The sequence below is a fragment of the Lipotes vexillifer genome, unplaced genomic scaffold (genome assembly GCF_000442215.2).
Source record: "Lipotes vexillifer unplaced genomic scaffold, Lipotes_vexillifer_v1.1 scaffold820, whole genome shotgun sequence".
Taxonomy (NCBI): Eukaryota; Metazoa; Chordata; class Mammalia; order Artiodactyla; family Lipotidae; genus Lipotes; species Lipotes vexillifer.
In genome coordinates, this window is record NW_006790074.1 from 335,705 (window position 1) to 359,780 (window position 24,076).

Genomic DNA, 24,076 nt, shown 5'->3' on the forward strand with positions numbered 1-24,076 from the left:
CCCTTTGCCTGGAATACCCTTCCCCTCCTTGAACCATCTCATTAAAAAATGCCACTTCTATTCCCTTGGCATCCCACTTCCCTTGCCCTGCTCTATTTTTTTCTTATTTAGCACATTTAAAAATATTATAAAATTTATTATTATTTATTTTCCATCTCCTCTTTCTTGATTCATGAGGTAGACTTATTCCCAGATGTATCCTCAGCACAGTATCTAGAACATAGTAATTGCTCAATAAATATTTGTTGAATGATCAAGCCTTCAGAATCTAACCAAAGATCAACATTTTATTGTTTAGGGGGTGGAGAATGTAGTAATTTTTGTTTTTCATATCAAACTTAAAAGATCTTGAGGATATGTCCCGAACATTCTTAGCTGTCTTTTCACAGCCCATTGTGAAGTGACCATCTGTCAAAAATCTGCTAGATCCTATTTGTTTTCAAGATCTACATTATTATCCTTGGGGTAATGAATGTCCCACATTACTTTCTGATTATGGTAGAAAAGGACTTCTTATCTCCAAGTTCTAGGACTCTACATTTCATTGGATGACTCTGTTGACACTGGCTAAACCTCCGGCTTTCATGGACTTTGAGCTCATCTAATCCTCTTTCTAAGCTAAAGCGTCCTAATCTCAGTTTAGCCTGATAGAAAACTACCTCTGCTATTTTAATTCTCTAGTTGCTCCTATCGAAATCTTTTCAAATTTATATGCCTTTCTGAGTTTCTGGTGTATATTTTAAGCGTGGCTAATGTTATCCTAGATGCTTGTTTCCTAGTGCTGTGGGTATATGTTTTGTTTTATTTTCCCCTGAGCAAGGATTCTTCATCCAGGGTCCATGGGGGTCCCAGGGTAGGTGTTGGGCTTAATTAATATTAGAGTGCACTAAAGTGATATAATAGGTAACACTAAAATATAATGGCTGAACACAATGCCAATTTTTTGCTCAAGTAACAGCCTAGAGTAATTCCAGATTGTTTCACACACTTATTAAAGGACTTGGGCTAATTTTGGCTCTGCCATCTTAGGTCACCCTAGGCCTGGCCATCTCAGTTAGGGGCTGGGGTAAAGAGCATGGAGGAGGTTTTATGAGTCATGCCTGGCAGGGGCACACATACCACTTCCACTCAAATTTCACTGGCCAGAGTTCCTACTGACATAGCCACACTTAACTGCAAGGGAGGCTGGGAAATATAGTCTAGCTGAACAACAAAGAAGAAGGGGAAAATAGATTTTGGTGCTCAGCTAGCATTTTCTGCCAAACGGGGGTCTGAGAAACGGACACATGCACAAAATATATTTTTTATTCCATTTGTTTTGTGCTATTTTGAAAATTATCAAGAAAATTTGCTTCATCAGTTAAAATTATTAGCTTATGGTTTTACTATACTTTATGCTTCACCAGGAAGCACGAAGTTATATGACTGGCCCAGCTCGGTCACATGACTGTAAGGACTTAGGGTTGCCGTCTGTTACTCATGAAAGATGCCAGTACATATGATCTGGCAAGGTACAAGCATCATCATACCATCATACTGTGTTATGACATCTGACATAATTTCTTGTTAATAAGAATGGAGCAAAACCTGCTCTGAGGGACACTCTTGGGGCTCCATCCACATCCGTTGTGGCCCTACAGTTTCGTGCAGCCAGTACCAGCTGCCATCCCCTGCATCTCTTTCACTGTCTGCCTCCCCTGGCCACTGAAGGCTGCTCTGCTCAGTACAGTGGCCTGGAAGTTCTGGGGAATCGATGACCTTGTACCGGAAGTTTCTCTGTCCTTTAGGGCAATGTATGTTTTATGCTGGCTGCCAGAATCCCTCCATGTGATTAAGTTCCAGTTATTTTTGCTTGATTAAACATCCTTCATTGGCTATCCTCCTTCCCCTGTCTCACTTCTCTTCTCTCCTGTCTATGTTTCTTGGGATCACCAAATAAACTGCTTGCATAGCTCTGGATCTTCTTCTGGAAGAACCCAAACTAAGACACCTATCCTGCCATGAGTATTACGCATATTAGTCAGTGTTTGCGCTCAGAACAGATTATATTGGAAGCCGTCAAAGCAAAGAAAAGAGCCTCAAAGAAAATCCTTTAGCCACTCTGTGATTATGTCACAATAGAAGGGAGGTGAGGAGAGGCAGGGTCAGCTGTTTCCGCACTGCAAGGTCTCTGAGAAGAAAACTAAAGTAACAATCTTGCACTGCTCAGCACCATCAAGTAGAACGTTTTCCTCCTGGTGTTACTAAATTTATCGCATTTAGCAAAATAAAGCCATTGACCCAATATGAATAGATTCCTGTTTTTTTGACTGGGCCCTGGGAATAAAGAACCAATAAGAAACAAACTCCAGGGCTTCACTGGTGGCGCAGTGGTTGAGAGTCTGCCTGTCAATGCAGGGGACACGGGTTCGTGCCCCGGTCCGGGAGGATCCCACATGCCACGGAGCGGCTGGGCCCGTGAGCCATGGCCGCTGAGCCTGCGCATCCGGAGCCTGTGCTCCGCAACGGGAGAGGCCACAACAGTGAGAGGCCCGCATACAGCAAAAAAAAAAAAAAAAAAAAAAAAAAAAGAATGCACAATAAGAAAAGAAAAAATAAAGAGAAAGCACAGGTGACTGTTAATATGGCAGCAGTGTCCTCAAATTCTGTACACCGGCCTTTCTCAGTCAGCTCACATACAACCTGAGTCCACATCTGGCCTGGGTGCAAGGAGTTGTGTCCTTCCCCCCAGTAAACATGAGGATCCTGAAAACTTCACATTTTCCAAAAATCCATCCCATTATTCTCATCACTTCTTGTGCTGGGCCTCTAAATGACCCATTGCAGGCCCCTTGCCTCTGCAGATCTCACTAGCCAATGACACTTGGAGGCCCCCCAACTGTCTGCCTGAGCACAGCTAATATAAGGTTGTCATGTTTAATTAGAGTTGACTAAGACCTGCGGATAGTAATTACATGTTAGCCCAGTTAACCAGATGGAAAGACTCGATGTTGTGATATGTCATTTATCCCCAAATTAATCCGTGAATTTTATGTAATTCCAATCAAATGCCAAAGAAATCTTATTTTAAGGAAATGACAATATATCCTAAAGTTCATATGGAAGAAAAAATACATAAGAATATACATGACAATTAAAAAAACAATCAAGGGGTACTAATTTTGACCAGAAAGCAAAATATGACATAAAGTGACAGTAATTAAGGGGTTATTTCTGTCATAAGAATAGACGAATTGCACAGAACTGAGAGTAGAAAAGCAGAATAATGTATCTGTGAGATTTTAGTTTTATGGATAACGACACTATTTTCCCCTCATTATAGCAATCTAGATTCTTAAGGGTCCTGGATAATCAAATAGAAACTATTTTACTGGAAGAAAATTGTATTAAGTTTCATTAATCCTATGGTGCCCACTGTGACATGGGTTTTAGGCAAAATCCTGGGACAAATCAGAGAAAACACTTTTCAAAAAAACCACTTTTCTCTAAGTGTTCCAGTCTTCTCTAATTTCTTCTTCCTCTTTTTTTTTTTTCAGTACACGGGCCTCTCACTGTTGTGGCCTCTCCCGTTGCGGAGCACAGGCTGTGGACGTGCAGGCTCAGTGGCCATAGCTCACGGGCCCAGCCGCTCCATGGCATGTGGGATCTTCCCGGACCGGGACACGAACCCGTGTCCCCTGCATCGGCAGATGGACTCTCAACCACTACGCCACTAGGGAAGCCCTCTTCTTCCTCTTTTTAAAGAGATGATCCTGATAATATATCCCTAGGGGCCTCACTTCATCCTTAGAAATTCCAAGATTAACAGCCACCACCAATAAAATCAGCTGTTTTTTTTTAAAGTTATATTATAAAAAATTTCAAATATAAAAATAGAATCAAAGGGACTTCCCTGGTGGTCCAGTGGCTAAGACTCCGAGCTCCCAATGCAAGGGGCCCGGGCTCGATTCCTGGTCAGGGAACTAGATCCCACACGCCACAACTAAAGATCCCACATGCCGCAACTAAAGATCCCACATACCGCAACGAAGATCCCGCGTGCTGTGATTAAGACCCAGTGCAGCTAAATAAATACATAAATAAATATTAAAAAAAATAGAATCATATAGTGAGCTCGATGTATTCACCACCAGCTTCAAGAATTATCAGTGCGGAGCCGATCTATCTCTATCCTCACACAATCCCCTCATCCCTTGAAATATTTTGAAGCAAATCCCAGTCCCAGACATCATATAATTTCACTCATAAACATCAGTGTTACAACTGGGGCAAAGATTAGACTTAGGGTTAAGGTTAGGTCTAGGGTTGCAACAGAATGAGTTTTAGGGTTATGGCTTGGGCTTGGCTTCAGGCATTTGTTAACCTTAGGACAAAGAGCCATAGGGTGGAGGTAGGGCTACGTCCAGAGTTATAATTAGGATTAGGATTAATTAGGAGTTATAATTAGGGTTAAAGCCAGTGGAATGCTCATATGGTGAATGTAGTACACGTTCTTGATTTCACACCCAGGTTTTCTTGCCTGGCTAGTGTGCGCATCCTCCGTTCACTTCCTTCTTCTGAAATTTACTCTTACCTTAACTATAACAACCTCAACCCTGGAAATTAGGTTGCCCGTCCCTAGTAGCCTGCAGTCACAGTTTGACTGCTACAGGCATTCTAAAGTGACACCCTTGCCTCAAGGTGGGACCAGCTCTGGGGTGCAAATTTTGGTTCTAGGCTCCCCGTGGGTTCAGGCCTATTGTAGTCTCCATTGCTTAGCTCTTCTTATGCCCTGTCTTGTTTCCCTCACTGCCCTCCCCCTACAAGCACTTTCCCAGTAAATCACATGCACAAGAATCCCCTTCTCAGGTTCCACTTCTAGGCAACTCAACCTAAGATAGTGATCAACAACCCAAATATAAGAAGGAGATTAATATTCTGAGCTGTCAAAATTGACAATCACCTACAATGCTTATTTCAATAAGAAAAGGAAACAAGATGCATAACCCCCACTGACTACATATCCTACTCCAGGGACAATATTTTTCTCTCTCTCCTTCCAGTAAGCTCAGGGAGGCAGAATCCCATTTTTTTGTTCACTGCTTTAGCCTCAGGAGCTAATGTAGTACCTGACACATAGTGGGCCCTCAATATACATCTGTTGAATGAATGGACAGATGATACATATGATTCCTCTAACCCTGCTCCTAGACTACTGCCGACTTCCGGCAGTCACGATGCCAGACTTTTCTCTCATAATTTGAGGTTCTTTAGTTACAGCCAGGCCGTGAGACAGCTCAGTGCCTTGACTCGAAATGACCCCCAGTCACACACACCGCACTGCCTTGTCTTAACCATTTTCCCTCTCTTTATCTTTTGTCATCCTTGCCCCTTCATTCTCTGTGATAATTTTTCTTTCTTCTGTATTATAAACATTTAATACCCAGGTGATTAAGAACCATCTCCAACTGGTTCAAAAATGGAGAACTCAATGGAGCAACTTTAATAAGCTAGCAACAAACCTCAATGTGCTTATTAAAAAATTGGTCTGTAATGAAGGAGGCACCACAAATTCCCGAGGAAAGGAAGAATTTTAGTGCTAGGATAATTGGTTAATTATTCTGAGGGGTAATAAAGTTATAACCTAATTTACCAATGTTCATTAAAACAAATCACAAGGGCTTCCCTGGTGGCGCAGTGGTTGAGAGTCCGCCTGCCGATGCAGGGGACACGGGTTTGTGCCCCGGTCCGGGATGATCCCACATGCCGCGGAGCGGCTGGGCCCGTGAGCCATGGCCGCTGGGCCTGCGCGTCTGGAGCCCGTGCCCCGCAACGGGAGAGGCCACAACAGTGAGAGGCCCGCGTACCGCAAAAAAAACAAAAAAACAAACAAAAAAAAATTACAGATGGACTAAGTAATCTGATACCCAAAACTGAAACAAGCAGAAAAACAGGTGAATAACTAATCTCCATGTGGGAAATGCCTTTCTAAGGTTAAAAATAATTTTTTAAAAATCACAAAGGAAGTGTTAAACCTTTGGCACCACCCCATCACATATGAATTTATCCTCAGGCAAAAAATCAGAGATACTTGCCAAGATGGATGTATAAAAATGTTCATTTCAGTGTTAACTATGTATTAGGAAAGAGGAAAAGAAACTGGCGTTTACTCTGGACAAGGAGAGTGTGCCTCTTCTCTCCCCTATCAGAGACAGGGAGGTTAACTTAGTAATTCGTAAGAGAAAAATCTGAACTCAGATAATCTGCAGATTCTTTGCACTGCTAAAGGTAAAAGTCAGGAGTGGGCGACATTTGTTTAGGCAAAGTCCTCAATGATTTCGCTGATAATGAAAGGTTAGATTAGGTTAGTTCTGTCTAGAGGGAGGTGAGTAATGGATAGAGAGTTCAGATGCTCCAACAGATAACATGCTAAGACTTACAATTTTCCCCTGAGGACAAGGAAGATAAGGGAGGTAAAATCCTGGATGAGTAGAAGAGGTAAGAAAACATGCAGGCTGTAGATGGGCCATACTCCATTTTGTCCATTTAAATTATAAATGTATAAAGTACACACATATATAAAATATAATTTAAACATATATTCATTTAAATTCCATGGTGTACAGGTAGAATAGGTAGTACAGTTATGTGCTTCCAAATTAGAACTGTTCAAAATGCATCTTTTTTTTTTTTTTCAAATTGTAATTTATTTATTTTTTTTTTTTGCGGTACGCGGGCCCCTCACTGTTGTGGCCTCCCCCGTTGCGGAGCACAGGCTCCGGACGCGCAGGCTCAGCGGCCATGGCTCACGGGCCCAGCCGCTCCGCGGCATGCGGGATCTTCCCGGACCAGGGCACGAACCAGTGTCCCCTGCATCGGCAGGCGGACTCTCAACCACTGCGCCACCAGGGAAGCCCCAAAATGCATCTCTTATACCCAGTCCTGCACCCATCCACCCACTTCCCCTCCACCGAGTCAGTAGTTACTGGTTTCTCGTCCATCTTTCAGGAGATGGTGGATCTACTCTTTTATATATGAGCGACATATATTCTTGCTCCTCTTTTTTTCTTTCCACAGATGGTAGTCTACTACACTCAGTGTTATGCACCTTGGTTTTTCCCCTTAATCATTAGTCTTGGAGATATTTTCATATCAATGCACAAAGAGCAAATTCATTTCTAATTTAATCAGTCTCCTGTTGATGGACATTTGAGCTGTTACCAATTTTTAAAAATTACAAACAAGGCTGTAATGAATACTTTTGTGCACACGTCATTTTGCAAATGTAAGAATATATCCACTGGATAAATTTTTAGAAGTAGAATTTCTGGGTCAATGGGGATGTGCATTTATTATTTTGATAGATATTGACAGATCTCTCTCCCATCATCAATGTGAAGGTGCCTGCTTTCTAACACCCTTATAAGCATCATGTCTAACATTCACTTAAAATTTTTACTGAAATATAGTTGATTTACAATGTTGTGTTTCAGGTGCACAGCAAAGTGGTTCAGTTATACATACATACGCACACATATATTCTTTTTTAGGTTCTTTTCCATTATAGGTTATTACAAGATACCAAGTATAGTTCCCTGTGCTATACAGTAGGTCCTTGTTGGTTATCTATTTTATATATAGTAGTGTGTATATTTTAACCCCAAACTCCTAATTTATCCCTCCCCGACTTCCCCCTTTGGTAACCAGAAGTTTGTTTTCTATGTCTGTGAGTCTGTTTCTAACACTTTTCAGTTGTTCCCTTTCTGGGTTGTAACCCCCGTCTGTTATTGCCACAACTTCAGTAAAACCTGTTTCACACAGTAACGTGGGCTTTGGGGAAGGAAGAAGAAGAAAGCACTGTCAGGTACATGAGGGGAGTCAGGGCCAGAGGCGGACAGGATGTGCTGGAGATAAGACGGTCGGAAGGGACCAACCATTAAGGAATTTGTTGCAAGAAGTGACCAAAAAATACATTTTCACTGGAAATCTAGTTCATCCAGGAGTTGCCACAGTATGTGCGGTGGATGTTAGAGTGATTAATTTTGTTATTAAAGGAAAAAGACATCCTAGGAGGCCAGACATTTTATGGGCAATGGGTTAGTATTATAAGGTTGAAAATCCCCCATCCAAGAGGGAGGTGGTGTTTGGCTTTTCAGGAATAAGTTGGTGCTGGAAGGATGATCATGCTCCCTCCCAGGCCTTCCAGAGTGATGGGGCACAGCAGTCCTGAGGCTCCAGGACTCCAGCTTCTGTCTCCAGGAGAATCTGTTCTCTGAAGGGAGGGCTGGAAACCCCATGACACCTTGGCCAGCCTCTGTGTCCAGTTCTCTGGGGAAATGACAACCTGGAAGAACATCATAGAAACCATCTCCTGCCCTCTGGGTTTATACCCCTGGTTAGTGGATTCCTCCCCACCCTCCATTCTGTTTCATTTATTTCTGTTTTTTGTTTGTTTGTTTGTTTTTGTGTGTGTGGTTTTTTTTTTGCGGTACACGGGCCTCTCACTGTTGTGGCCTCTCCCATTGCGGAGCACAGGCTCCGGACGCGCAGGCCCGGCGGCCATGGCTCACGGGCCCAGCCGCTCCGCGGCATGTGGGATCTTCCCGGACCAGGGCACGAACCCGTCTCACTGTCCTTGAGCTAAACCTAACAACAAAGAATTGGCAAATCCACAACTATAACGAGTAACTTCTAAAAATGGTTCTCAGGAACTGGCAGAGCAAGCAGGACAAGGCAACGTAAAAAGAGGATTTGGAAGATTTGAACATGCCAGTTAATAAGCTTGAAGATATGCATATGAAATTTTGAACCCAACAAATAAAAACAAATCTTCTTTTCAAACTCCAGTGGAACATTTAAAAATAGTAACCACCGATTAGACCACAAAGGAAATTTCAAAAAATCCCTGAGAGCCAAATAACATACAGGCCAACCGCAACAACAGCAAAATTTGTTAATTAAAACCAAACAAAACCCTCACTCTTAAATATCTCTTAAAGAAAAAATATAATGCAAACTATGGATGCTATACCTTTTCACATCTATAAGGCTATTAATTATAATTTTGAAGTTTTAGTCTGCTCTCTGCATTGTTTTTGTTTCCTCTGAGTTTATTCGTTTGCTTATTTTAATCTTTGTCTTTAGAGTCTTTTCTTGTATATCATGATATTTCTGGCTATGTGTTCACATGCAAGGGTAAGGCACTAAAAGGCTCATTCAGTGTTTATTGCACATTTTGAGAGTTTATTGATTAATAAGCTTCATTTTGCGTCAAGGCACTGAAATAGCTCTTTTATTGGGAGAACTTGCCTAAGCCAGATGTCAGTATTTTCTCTTGGGAAAATCTCTTTTCCCAGCAAGGAACCTTCCAATCTTTGCACCAAAGATGAGAACACTAGCTACTGCCATCATTCTGGTCAGGAAGGACCACAAGGTTCAGAAGGCATTCTCTGTCCTCTAATGCTCTAAGTCCTTTATTCATGTCATTAACAAAGTACTTCCAAGTTTTTATCTTGAAAGCAGAAGCAAGAGCAGAGAGACACTGCCCAGAGTTTCGAGTCAGTTGGTAGCAGAGGTGGAATTCCTTTCATCCACTACCAAGATGAGGATTAAATGCCCAGAGACTCACATGTTAGTGGCTGAGTTGGTGTTACTTCTGCTATAGATCCTCTGCTTATGTGAAGCCAAGTGCTTTCTGTGTTCCAGATGGAAAAGCCTCAGATTTTCCAACTGATGATGATTTCTTTCCTTGTTCTTAAGTGTCGTTATGGTTTAAGTTCTGATTCAGTCATTTTAGTGAGGATTTGGGAGGCTGCATAGTAAATTCATGTGTTCAGTTCCTTGAATCATGAGTCCAAATTATTTCGTGAGGACAGTTATAGCCTTTTACAAGTGTCCTGGTTTGGCTTCCTTCTGAGTAGAAGTGGAGCATCTTTCTCAGGTTCCCCAGTTGTCATAAGAATATGTGAACTTCTTTTTTTTTTTTCTTTTCTGTACGCGGGCCTCTCACTGTTGTGGCCCCTCCAGTGGCGGAGCACAGGCTCCGGACGCGCAGGCTCAGCGGCCATGGCTCACGGGCCCAGCCGCTCCGCGGCATGTGGGATCTTCCCGGACCGGGGCACGAAGCCGCGTCCCCTAGCGTCGGCAGGCGGACTCTCAACCACTGCGCCACCAGGGAAGCCCAGAATATGCTAACTTCTTCAACACAGGTGCTGCATATTTAACTGGCTTTAAGGAGAAACTACACTCCAGGTATTTTTCATGGTAGATAAACCTGGATTTAAAGCTCTTCTATCTTTAAAAGTTGTGACCTAAGTGTAGCAGTGTCAATGGAAGCTTCTCTGCTGAGCCTCTACTCTGAAAGCTTCCCCAGACTAAACAGACCAAGAGGGCTGAGTGCCCTGAAGCATACCCATTCCTGCAGAGGCCAGCGGCATTGAATGGGGTAAAGCTATCTGCTTATGTGGAGCGAAAATGAAGAGGAATCCGCCTATGAACTCATAGTGTTTACAACAGTGCAGCTTTTCACAGCACATGTTATAGACCTCGGGGATGCATTTATTTCAGGAATAAATTTTTCCTGACTAAACGGTTTGCTTTTACTTTGTAGCCAGTGAAGATTTAAGATTTTCTCTCTAGCAGCAGCTAGAATACACAAAGCCCATTTCAGGGCCCATTCTGCACACTTACCGTCATTCAGAGCCTTCAAAGTATGTATTTTTTGTTGTTGTTGTTATATCTTCTCTCCAGGATCCAGGTGAATTTTCTTAATTTGTTTGCCCTTTCCCTAATTTTTTTTTTTGCCTAACTTTACATGTATTATTATTTTGCATGCTTCCTCGAATGAACAAAGATAACCAATAAGTGATTTTTTCTCCTCTGCAATGTCTAACATAGTGCTTTGTTCAAAGGAACTTTGTATGTGACTGAATGAAGAGATTCTTTATGATAATCTAGACAGTAGGAAGAGGAAGCAGAAGGTATTTCTGAGAGGAAGAGGTTGCATGTAATTCAGCATTTGGTATCCTTCATGTCAGTTTCATTCTTACCAACTATAATGAGAAGGAAAATCTAAAATTGAGGTGAAGGCAAAGGTCACCCTGAAAGTGCCCAGGAATTGAAGCAATTAGAACATGGTGTTTCAGCTCTGCCCTGTTCAAGAACCTAAACAGTACTCAGCTGTTTTTTATTTTTTGAAATTGAACTAATGCCTGTTGAGGTCCTACCTTTGGTCCAGTGGTGGTCACTGAGCAGGGTGAGTTTTTCCTTCATGTACGCTCTAGCTTGTGTTTGTGATATTGTCTTAAAATTATCTATAGCAGTTCTTAAACTTTTCTGGGTCATTGGTACCTTTGAGAATCTGATCAAACCATGGACTCTCCACCCAGAAAAATGCACATGCACACAACATTTTAACTGCCTTGGCAGGTTTATGTATTCCCTGGAGGCATCCAAAGAACTTAGGCTAAGAAGCACCAGGATTTGGTATTATTTCTGACATGAACGCTTAGGCTGTCAAAACTCGGAATAAACTAGTTGATATTTCATTGTATGTCTTGATTAATTAGGAAGTGATAGATGAGGAATATTTTTTCCACATCAAATCTCTTAAATACAAAAAACTGACAATAATGGCTAATGTAAGACTCCTGAGAAGGCAAGAAGGGTTAGAAGTCAAAGAATAGGAGATGTGGTTAACTTGAGATCAGAGAGAGGCACGGTTCCTACACGTAAAGGTTTGCAAAGCGTGGTCCCTTATTGGCAATATCCACATCACCTGGAACCTTGATAGAAATGCGAAATTAGGGGCCTCGTCCTGATTTACAGAATCAGAAGTTCTGTGTGTGGGTGGGCTTGTTTTAACCGGCGCTGCAGATGATTCTGATGCCAAAGTGGATAATCTCTGCGCTAACTCGCATTGAAGAGAGGAGCTGGTGTTAACGTTTCTGGTGGTTGGAATTTGAGAACGTGGAGCTTTGAAAGTCATAAGCAACCAACTGGAGATCAGGGATCTGGTCTGTTTTCTCATACACAAGAAAGAAGGTAATTCACAGCCTTCTTTTTTCTAAAGGGTCAGGAAGCTATTCGAGGAGCCATTCGTTATCCGGATTATGTCGTCACGTCCACCTGAACTCTGGAGGGCGTCAGAAAGAAAAAGGATGGAAGGAAACGGAGGACACTGGGTGCAGGAAGAAATGACGAGGGCCCAGGACTCCACTCCCACCAACTATGCAACTACTGCCCAGGCAATTTCCTCCACCCGCCCAAGCCCCCAGTCCCCACACACAGTTAGAATGGATAGACTCTCCAACACTGCCGCCCACTTCCGGGCCCCAGCCAATAGCTACTCAAAGTGCTCAGCCAGTCAGCGCCCCTGTGCTCCTTCCGGTGTTCTGCGTGCTGCCCTGGAAACGGGATGGGCTAATCCAAACGGGGAGGGGTGCGGAACGCGCAAGGCCGGTCGCCGACGCTCTGAGCTCTGCACTTTCTACCCCGACCTAGGGTAGATCGGTGGACTCGTCCTAACGCTAGGCGCGAGGCGGCTTCACTTCCAGGCCCCAGCCAATGGGAAGCGAAACTTCTCAGCCAATCAGCGCCCTGCGCTCCTTCCGGCGTTCTGCGTGCTGCCCTGGAGACGGGCAGGCCGAATGCAAACACAGAGGGGTGCTGGACCTGCACGGCTTCACGCTGTCCGCCTTGCTCCATTGCTTCGCCCCTGGCTTTTGGCCAGTGGACTCGTCCTAAGGGGTCGGGGGCGAGACGCGCGCACTCGCGCCCGGCCTCCACTGGACCTGCGGCTTCTCCCCACCGAGCTAGTAGGTGAGCGGTAGTGCCGGTTTTAATGTGGGTTCCTGTGTCTTTCAGCGTTTGTTGGAGAGACTGTAGGCCTGTAGGGGAGCCGCCCACCACCCTCCCTCCCTCCGTGGACCCTGGTGCCCTCAGCGCCCCCTCTCCGGGTTCTGCTTTGTGTTTGTGTTAAACCCTACACAACTTTTGGTTCAGGGTACGCGGGACACCTCTTCTAGACCTGGGTTCGGGAGATGCGTTTTATAGACGCCCCGTATTCGGCGTTTTATCCCTTAAAACGCCGACTTAACTTTCCGGGTTCTAAGCTGGTCTCGCTGACTCATGTCGGTGGACGTGGGGAGGCAGTGAAAGCAGCCAGTTCGCTGGCCGTGATCTACTTGGGGTGGGGAGGAGAGGGTGTTTACGTAGCGACTCAGAGCCTACACTTTCGACGTCAGACCAGGCTCAAAGCTTGCAGTTGATTTGGTCCGAAAAGTGTTGCGAGGAGGAGCACCTGTTTACTGCTTAGCATAGTGCCCGCCGCCTTTTGTGCCCTCGGGAAAGGTTGACTTCGCCTGCGGTTTTCAAAGGTAGCGCGCATCCGGACGGCGAGTTAAAACGCAAAATTGCTGGACCCTGTTTCCAGAGTTTCTGATTCAGTAGATCTGGGCCCAGGGCGAGAATTTGCATTTCTATCGAGTTTCCTGGTGTTGTTGATTGCCGCTAGAGAGGGAGTTAATGAGTTGAAGGTGGGGATGATTAAGAGGAGGGTTCACTCCTGTCTTTTCAGCGTGCTGTTACCACCTGAACCGTTTCAGAGTTTGTTGAATGTAGGCTCTGTCCGCTGAATCTTAAATGCTTCAGTTGCTCGTATGTGTGAATTCCTCTGACTTCTGGCTTCTCACATGATACGTAGGTGAACTTGTAGATTAAAAGAGACTTAAAAATGCACCGTGCTTTTAGAAAATGTGGAAGACTAAACTGTGGTGTCTGGGAATGCACACTACAGTGAGAAAACTATAAAGAAACGCATCAAAGTCCGGAGAGTGATTACTTTTGGAGAGTAGGAGTTGTTATTTTCCTAGGCTCAGCGAAGGGATTCTGGGGTCGCTGGCAGAGTGCCATTCCTGACCTGAGTGATGATTACGAGGATGTCTCTCTTATAATAATTCATTAAAGTATACATTTATTTTGTGGGTTTTTCTGTATTTGTGTTTTATTTTACAAGTTGAGGTTACAAATGTTAAAAAAATGCATATTAGGAAGTCTAAGGTGAGGAATATCCCTGGAGTGAGTCAAAAAGAATCTTAGTCATGGGCTTTCAAATTTGGAAGATAACGTAAACTTAGAAGACCATCTGATCCAATTCTTATTTTAGCCTAAGGAAGTTGAACTCTCAGAATCGGGAAGTGCTGCAGGTAATAAACGCTCGTCTAAACCCAGTTTGTAATTGATGTGTTTTGTTAATTTCAGCTGCCTGCTCTGCTCAGATGCCTCTGTTCAGTGAAAGATTGAGGACGTGAATTTGGCCTGACTCAAATTCAAAATTTTAAGATCTTATTTTTTTTTTGTGGCCTAAAACCTTGTTTTCAAGGAATCACTTACTCATCTTACATAAAAACTTATTATTTCAACATCTTATTCTGATGTATCCTAATGTACCAATTCGTGAACATTTAATTAAGGTGTCTGGTTATTTTTTTTTTGCGACATAATTACTCCTGTTAAGGCTGCATTTTAGTGGGTCAGGACTCAGCACTGGTTCTGTTTACCTGAACCAAAAGAATGGCACACATTTCTCCAGGAAAGATGGGTTTATTTGGCATCAGCAGGGAATCCCAATTCGGGGTGTGTAACCATGACAAGCCACTGTCCAATTCCCCAGCATGGCAGGGAAGGCGAAAGCTTTTTTAGAGAGGAAAAGGAAGTTGGGAGGGCTGTAATAAACAAAGAATCCATGGCTTTTCATTGAGTTGAGTCCTTGCCAGCAAAGAAGAGGAATCTATCTTCTCCTTGGGCTCTGCTATCTTTGCAGGGCATGAGCGCTCCCCGCTTCTGGTCTCCTGACGCTAATTGAGGTTTCTGTTTATTAGTTTTTTACACTTCTCCGTTTTGATCCAGATTTTTCTCTGAAAGCATTGCTGATCAAGAGTCAGGTTTTCTAGTTTCAGGGGCTTTTTGTCCCTCAGTGTCGGGAAGTATCTTTCCTGGGTGTAGTGTCTCAAGTCGGAGGGCAAGTGCACAGATGGGAAACCTATTAAGGTCACAAGTAACAAGGAAAGGTAGGAGGGAGAACTCTCAGGCACTTTTAATCTAAAATCCATATGTTGTCAAGATGATAGACATTGGCGATCCTCTGAAGTCTTAGGCCATCATCAAAGGTTTGGCTACTGTATGGTTAGGCCATTCAAAATGGCTGTTCTCTGCTCTCTGTACCCTCCCTGCTTGACCAGTCCCTGCTTCACTCACATGACTATCCAATCATCTTAATTATAGAGGTTAATTAGTCCCTGGTAACTGATGAGCCCATCTGATGTCAATTCCCCCCCCATAAATGGTAGCCTCCTCCTCCCTTGAGTAGTGAAGAGTGCTGCCGTGTCCTGTCCTGCCTGCTGTCTGCCATACACGGTGCGGTGTCACTCCAGGACCTTGCTTCAGGCATGTAAGATCCTCTGTCCAATAAGCCATTTATGTCTCTGTCACTGAGTCTGGGCTCTTCGAGGCTTGGCAGCTACAAGGCTTGCAGGCCTGAGGGGTTTAGCTTAACAGTGGCAAACTTCCAGCAGGTCTGATCTGGATATCTTGGGAAAGCTGTCTCATCAGATACTGTCTGCTTCAATTCCGGGAAATCTTTACTTTCAGGTCACCAGCGGATGTGCAGGTCCAGTCAGAGTGCGGTGCTTCCTTTAGATGTATTGTGAATCCAAGAGTTGTATTCCTTGGAGTTTGGTGGCACAAGGGTTGGTTAATAGTACTTGATAGGGGCCTTTCCAGTGATGCTGAAGACAGTTCTTCTGGAAGTGTCTTTTCCAGTAAATGACGTCTCCAGGTTGCAAGGTGTGATGCTTAAGGTCTTTGTCTCCTGAGGGTGCATGGTAAAAAGACTGCCCTACCGGGCTTCCCTGGTGGCGCAGTGGTTAAGAATCTGCCTGCCAGTGCAGGGGACACGGGTTCCAGCCCTGGTCTGGGAAGATCCCACATGCCACGGAGCAACTAAGCCCGTGCGCCACAACTACTGAAGCCCGTTTGCCTAGAGCCTGTGCTCTGCAACAAGAGAAGCTACCGCAACGAGAAGCTGGTGCACTGCAACGAAGAGTAGCCCGTTTGCTGCAGCTAGAGAAAGCCCGTGCACAGCAACAACGACCCAGCATAGCCAAAAATAAATAAATTTAAAAAGACCGCCCTACCAAAACATGGTTATTGTTTTTATTTTTATTTTTTTGCGGTACGTGGGCCTCTCTCACTGTTGTGGCCTCTCCTGTTGCGGAGCACAGGCTCCAGACGCGCAGGCTTAGCGGCCATGGCCCACGGGCCCAGCCGCTCCACGCCATATGGGATCTTCCCAGACCGGGCCCGAACCCGTGCCCCCTGCATCGGCAGGCGGACTCTCAACCACTGCGCCACCAGGGAAGCCCATCATGGTTATCTTTAATAGAGACAATTAGACCTTTCAATGTTGGAGTATCTCTCCTTTTATTAATTGTGGGTCGTAAGAAGCAGGAGACAAGTGCTTTGGGTGTCCTCTGATGATCTCAAAGGTTGAGAGTTTCTGAAGTCCAAAAGGGGTGGATCTGAGATTTACAAGGACCAACATCAATGCTTTTGGCTAAGGTGTTTGGAGGGTCTTTACACATTTTGCCAGTTGAGTCTTCATAATGCTGTTAGTACGTTCAACTAAACCAGAGGATTGAAGATGCTTTACACTTTACACTTAAAGTGTAAGTGTTAAACCAGCCGAACGGCGCACATTTGTTGAAGCACCTGGCCTGTGAAATGGGTTACTTGATTACTATGAAGTTTGAGAGGAGTTTCCCAAGTAGAGATACTCTTTTCCAAAAGGACTTTAGCCACGTTAAGAGGCAGTAGGCTGTCTGCAAGGGAAGTCCAGTGAAAACGTACAGACCGTGACTAAAGCATACTTTATTCACTAGATGAAGTTGTATGAAATCCATTTGCCAGACCTCAAATGGTCCATCATGCAGATGAAAATGTCCCGGGGCAGTACGCACAGGCCTACACGGGTTACATTTTGACAAGTGAGGTAGGCACCTTTTGTGGCCTTCTTAGTGTTTCCCCAGCAATATTGATTCATGAAGTCTATCATTTTGTTAGTAGACTGATGCTTTAATGCATGTACAGTGGTGAGGAGTGGGGATCTTGGTCTCCCAAAGGACTGTTGTTATTTAGTTCAAACCAGAGCTTTCTCTTCTATCAAACCAACAGTTGCTGAATTTCTAATTTTTTTTAAGTCAGCAGGCAGCTTTCTTTTATTTATTTTTATTATTTATTTATTTATTTTTGGCTGCATTGGGTCTTCGTTGCTGCGTGCGGCCTGCCTTTAGTTGCGGTGAGCGGGGGCTACTCTTCCTTGCGGTGCGCGGGCTTCTCATTGCGGTGGTTTCTCTCGTTGTGGAGCACGGGCTCTAGGCGTGCGGGCTTCAATAGTTGTGGCACATGGGCTCAGTAGTTGTGGCACGCAGGCTCTAGAATGCAGGCTCAGTAGTTGTGGCGCACGGGCTTAGTTGCTCCGCGGCATGTGGGATCTTCCCGGACCAGGGCTCGAACCCGTGTCCCCTGCATTGGCAGGTGGATTCTTAACGACTGCGCCACCAGGGAACCCCCTGAATTTCTAATCTTGTTTTTCCTTTTCTGAGGCCAACTGTTGGGCCTTTCTAGCCAGTTTTTCTAAATTGTCATTTGGAGAAATATCTCTTTGGACCATGACAGAGGTTTGGCTGCCTTTGGTCCCTTTAAGGGCAGCATTCCTTGCAGAAATAGCCGCAAGGTGATTTCCTTTTGCTTCCAGAGAGTCAAGCTTAGAATGCCCTGGAATCTTAATAATAGCTAAAGCGGCAGGTAAAAGTATTGCATTCAATAATTCCTGAATATAGGGGCCACTTAAAATTTTATTTCCACTGGAAGTAGAGAAGCCACATTGCTTCCCCAACATTCCAAAATCATGAGCTACTCTAAAAGCATACCTACTGTCAGTGTAAATATTGACACTTTTGTCCTTGGCTAAACTACAAGCCCCTGTAAGGGTGTGTAATTCAGTATGTTGGGCTGATGTAGCCATAGGTAAAGATGCTGCCTCAACAACATCAAAAGGAGTTGCAATAGCGTACCCAGCAAAGTATTTGCCATCGTCACCTTTAAAATAACCATCAGTGAACCATGAGAAGTCACATTTACCCAGTGGAATTTCCTATAGAACCATGAGGTGATTGGTGTGGAGAGGTACTTTGTTGGTGAAGGAGGGGAGAAAGTAGCCAGGTTGAGTTATTATAACAACCAAGGAGTTATGGGAGGGGCAGCTAACAAAAGGATTTCATAGGCGGTGAGGAGGCCAGCTGATAAACGTTGAGTGTAATGAGAATTTAGGAGAGCTTCTATTGCATGAGGTACAGATGGTTAAAGGGGATCCCACATGATTTTCCCACTGGTCTTAACCAAAGGGCAGTGGCTGTAATGGCTCTAAGGCAAAGGGGTATCCCTGTGCCACAGGGTCCAGTTGCTGTTTATAATACCCTTTGGGCTGATGGTGGTCTCCATGGTTTTGGGTGACTACCCCAAGGGCATGCTCTTCCTTTTCATATACAAAAAAGAAAAAGGGAATATGATAATGGGGATGCCCAAGGGCAGGTAGGTTCATCAAACTCTATTTTAAGGCCTTGAAGGCTGTGTCTTGTGGTCCTTCTCAAAAGATTGGGTTGAGGTTGTTATTGTTGAGTAAAACATGTAGAGATTTGGCTGTAAGAGAAATTTGGGATCCAATTTCTGCAGTAACCAACTAGCCTGAGAAAACGTCACAGCTGGTGCTTAGTTTTGGTTTTGGGAAACGTAGGCTGCCATGAAGTCTCTCTGGATCTAGGTGTAGCCCTTTTTCTGATATTAGATGCCCTAAATATCAAACCTGGGTTTGGGCAAGTTGCAGTTTTGCTTCGGTGACCTTATGTCCCTTTAAGCCCAAAAGCTTTAGGAAGTGGATGCTATCTTCCTGTGTTTCTGTTTATTAATTCAAAAAAATTTTTTAATTGAAATACAGTTGATTTACAATGTGTTAATTTCAGATGTACAGCAGAGTAATTCAGTTATACATGTTTATTAATTTTTTACAGTTCTTTTTAATGAGTGGGTTTCAGGGAGGAGAGGAATGTAAGAGGGACTTAGTAAAACTGTTTCTTAAAATAGATAGATATTATCTGTGCCTTTTTTGGGTTTGATTGATTAAATTCAAAACTGTCCCACATTTTTTCTATTTAGAATTTAGAAATCTCGCTGTTAATAATTAGATTTCTTATTTGATCTACATACCAGGTTTATAATCCAAATGACTAAATGTAATTACTAGCCTATAAGTGTTTTTAATTTTAATTTTAATTTTGGCTGCATTGGGTCTTTGTTTTGTGCGGGCTTCTCATTGCGGTGGCTTGTTGCGGAGCACGAGCTCTAGGCACATGGGCTTCAGTAGTTGCAGCACATGGGCTCAGTAGTTGCTGCACATGGGCCTTAGAGTGTGTGGGCTTCAGTAGTTGTGGTGCGCGGGCTCTAAGGCACGCGGGCTCAGTAGTTGTGACTCGCGGGCTCTAGAGCTCAGGCTCAGTAGTTGTGACGCAGGGGCTTAGTTGCTCTGCGGCATGTGGGATCCTCCTGGACCAGGGCTCGAACCCATGTCCCGTGCTTTGGCAGGCAGATTCTTAACCACTGCACCACCAGGGAAGTCCATGAGCCTGTAAGTTTTTATAGTAGAATTTTTCCCATCTTGCAGTAAGTTTTAATTTCATTGGAAGTTGGAATCATAGAGTTATTCCTAGATTCTTAGATTAATGGTTTCCTATACCAAGATAGGGGTCAGTAAACTATTGCCTACCGGCCAAATCTTGCTCCTCTGTCTGTTGCCGTATGGCTCATAACCAAAGATGAATAAGTTCTGGAGATACAATGTACATCATCGTGATCATAGTCAGCAAACATGTACTATGTACTTCGAAGTTGCTAAGAGACTAGATCTTAAATGTTCTTGACAGAAAAAAGAAATAATTATGTGATGAGATGGTTACCATCGTAGCATTACTTAACACTATTATAATGTATAAATGTATCAACACGTACCCTTTAAACGTACACGTTGTTATATGTCAGTTATACCTCAGTAAAAATATTGAGATAAAATTCACATACTATAAAATTCACCCCTTTAAAATTGTACAATTCAGTGAATTTTAGTGTATTTACAGAGTTATACAACCATCCACATTATCTAATTCTAGAACATTTTCATCTGCCCCCAAAGAAACCCCATACCCATTAATTGATTGCTCTTTTATGTTCTGTTTCATAGGGATTTTGCTATGTTCTGACTTCCTGGGTACCATACAGAAACATAAGCTGTTTTTAAAGAGGATATGTTACTGCTTGGGTAATTTCTGGGAAGTTTTATGTAGTCTAGCATGTATAATCCTCTCAAAGAGATGCCAGTTTAAAAGATGTTTTTGGTTGAGTAAACAACTTTGTTGTTGGAAATATGTTTAATAAATCAAGTCCATTATTTTATTTCAGTTTTAATTAAAAATCTAGACTAGTGGGCTTCTTGGTGGCGCAGTGGTTGAGAGTCCGCCTGCCGATGCAGGGGACACGGGTTTGTGCCCTGGTCCGGGAAGATCCCACATGCCGCGGGGCGGCTGGGCCCGTGAGCCATGGCCGTTGAGCCTGCGCGTCCGGAGCCTGTGCTCCGCAACGGGAGAGCCCACAACAGTGAGAGGCCCGCGTACCGCAAAAAAAACCAAAAAAAACAAAAAAACAAAAAAAAAACTAGACTAGTAAAAGACTACATCAAATTGTTATTCACTCAGGAATATTAGGGGATTTTTCTTGGCCAAGAAAATGAACTCATTATCCTTGATAATGATGTGGGTGTTTTAAAAAAAAATTCTTGATTTAAAACAGGAGTTGGCAAACTTTTTCTGTAAAGGGCCTGATAGTAAATATTTTAGAGGGTGTGCAGGCCACAGGGTCTCTGTTACAACTACTCAACACTGCCGTAGTAGCCTGAAAGCATCCTTGGGCAATATATAAATGATTGAGCATGGCTATGTTCCAGTTAAGTTTAATTTATAGAAGAGGCAGCAAGCTGGATTTGGCCCAGGAACCAGTAGTTTGCTCACCACTGACTTTGAATAATATTTGGATTGACTCCAATCCCTATGGATTAGATAGATGTACTATCATTCCATATTTATTTATAGAGTATTCACATACATTGTCTCATTTCTCATAAGTTGGGTTTAGGTGGGGCATATTACCCCATTCATTATACAGATATTGACACAAAGTGCTTTCCAGTGTAACAGAGAAAGTAAGACAGGTATCAAGATACACTGGCTGAAATCTCATTCATTCCCTGATTTTGTTCCATGTGTTGGAAATAGCTGTCATTTTCATTATTTTTATTGAAGTCTTGTTACTAGGGCGTTGAATATTAGTTTGTGAATTGTTTCTTTTATTTTTTCCTTTTTTATTCTATGAAAAAGACTTGTATTCAACATTTGTAGGTGAATATTTTGAATATAGAATTATTAGATTTATTTACATATTAAATAGCTTAGGCTAATTAATCATGCAACTAGCTTGCATGTTAAACAAATAAATTTATTTATTTGGCTGTTATTTGGTGTTTATTACTGTGTGCGTGCTTTCTCTAGTTGCAGTGAGTGAGGGCTACTCTTCGTTGTGCGGGCTTCTCATTGCGGTGGCTTCTTGCACAGCATGGGCTCTAGGTGCGTGGGCTTCAGTAGTTGTGGCTCATGGGCTCAGTAGTTGTGGCTTGCAGGCTCTAGAGTGCAGGCTCAGTAGTTGTGGTGCACGGGCTTATTTGCTTTGCGGCGTGTGGGATCTTCTCAGACCAGGGCTTGAACCCGAGTCCCCTGCATTGGCAGGTGGATTCTTAACCACTATGCCACCAGGGAAGTCCCAAGCTTGCAATTTTAAGTGTCATTTTTGTTTACTTTTTAGGAGCTAGAGATGCTATTAGGCTGCCATTTTATCAAACGTGAGACGTCAGCCCAGAGATGGAAAACTTCATTCTGTATGAAGAGATTGGCAGAGGAAGCAAGACAGTTGTCTACAAAGGGCGACGGAAGGGAACAATCAATTTTGTAGCTATTCTCTGTATTGATAAGTGCAAGAGGCCTGAAATAACCAATTGGGTAAGTCAAGTATGTTTCCCTCCCTTTGGGCAAAGACAGAGTTACGATCAGTTAGAATAAGTAGTATGTAAACAGAAGCCATTGAACTCACTATAGCAAATGGCACATTTTCAATTTGGAATGGGCAGCCTTTTCTCTGTAGTGCCACCAATCCTGAATAATGACTGATAAACATACCCAAGTAATTAGCAACTTAGGTTTTTGTTCTTTGTTTTTGAAAGTCAGGGAAAGTATACTCTATATTAGATCACTTACTTTTAAATTTAGAATATGATTATGAAGCTTTCCAAAGGAAGGACATTGGGTGAGAGTGACTTGGGTTTGCAATAGCTGTACCAGCTTTACAGCCCAGGCTCCTTGGACCAAACCTAGCTTTTTTTTTTCCCAACATTTTTTTTTATTGCGGTAAAATACACATAAAATAAAATGTATCATCTTAACCATTTTTAAGTATACAGTTTGATATTAAATACATGCATATTGCTGTGTAGCCATCACCATTTTATACGAGGTATCTTTCAGGAACAAAGTACAAAGGTGATTGCCGGAGGCCAGGGAAAGGGGAAATGGGGAATTATTGTTTAATGTGTAAAAAGTTTCAGTTCTGCAAGATGGAAAGAGTTCTGGACAATTCAACAATCAAACTCTTGGTATTTTCCCAAAAGAGTTGAAAACTTATGGCCACACAAAAACCTGCACACACATGTTTATAGTAGCTTTATTCATAATTGAAGCAATCAAGATGCCCTTCAGTAAGTGAATGAATAAACAAACTGCTACATATATGCAATGAAATACTGTTCAGTAATAAAAAGCAATGGGCTATCAAGCCACAAGGAGACACAGGAACCTTAAATGCACGTTGTTAGGTAAGAGAAGCTGATCTGAAAAGGCTACATACTGTATGATTCCAACCATATGACATTCTGGAAAAGGCAAAAGTATGGAAACAGTAAAACGATGAGTAGTTACCAGAGTTTGGGGGGCGGGGGGAGGAGTGGGAAGGATGAATAGGTGGAGTACAGAGGATTTTAGGGCAGTGAAGCTCTTCTGTATGATACATGTCATTACATATTTGTCCAAACCCATGAAATATACACTCTTTTCCACAGAGGCTGTATACCATTTAATATTCCTACTAACAATGTGCAAGGGATCCCATTTCTCTACGTCCTTGCAGGCACTTGTTATTTTCTGTTTTTTTTTTTTTTTTTTCTGGTTTGGTTTGGTTTTTGTTAAAACAGCCATCCTCATGTGCATGAGGAGGTGTTGGCTTTTGAAAGGTGTGTGAACAGTTAAGGGAAGACAGGTATATGGGGGGCAAGGTGCACAGTAGTTGGTAGATTCGGAGATGGGAACATGAGGAATTTCTCTTCTGATTAGGATTTCTCTGAGGTGAAAATCTAAGTCTTCAGTTAGGAGATGGGGGAAGGGGAAGGCAGTGTTCTAGAAAAGAGGAAAGAAAAGGTGTGAATTAGTCACCTGGAGAACAGACCAGACTGGGAATCATCAGTGGAAGGTAGCTCAGTCAGCGTGGTTTGTGTCTGCTTAAGTGCCTTGGGTGTATGCAGAGTGTGTGGAAGGTTGAATTGAACTGGAATAGCAGTACTAGGGCGAGTGAGCTGGAAAGTGAGTGAGTGGTGGTCATGGACTAGGATGTGTGGAAGAGATTTTGGAGAGAATACAGTTATCAGTAAAAAGAAAAAATCTAGGGCTTCCCTGGTGGCGCGGTGGTTGAGAGTCTGCCTGCGATGCAGGGGACACGGGTTCGTGCCCTGGTCTGGGAAGATCCCACATGCCGCGAAGTGGATGGACCTGTGAGCCGTGGCCGCTGAGCCTTCGCGTCCAGAGCCTGTGCTCTGCAACGGGAGAGGCCACAACAGTGA

General features: G+C 43.3%; 1 protein-coding gene across 1 annotated transcript in view; it reads left to right on the top strand.

Annotated features, from left to right (window-relative positions):
* The first annotated feature begins 21,994 nt into the window (after window positions 1-21,994).
* ULK4 (unc-51 like kinase 4) overlaps window positions 21,995-24,076 on the top strand; it is a 114,603-nt gene continuing 112,521 nt past the window's right edge. Inside the window, 1 exon segment of the mRNA XM_007472126.1 lies at window positions 21,995-22,190. Within this exon segment, the coding sequence (XP_007472188.1) occupies window positions 22,053-22,190 (138 nt within the window). The 5' untranslated portion in view covers window positions 21,995-22,052.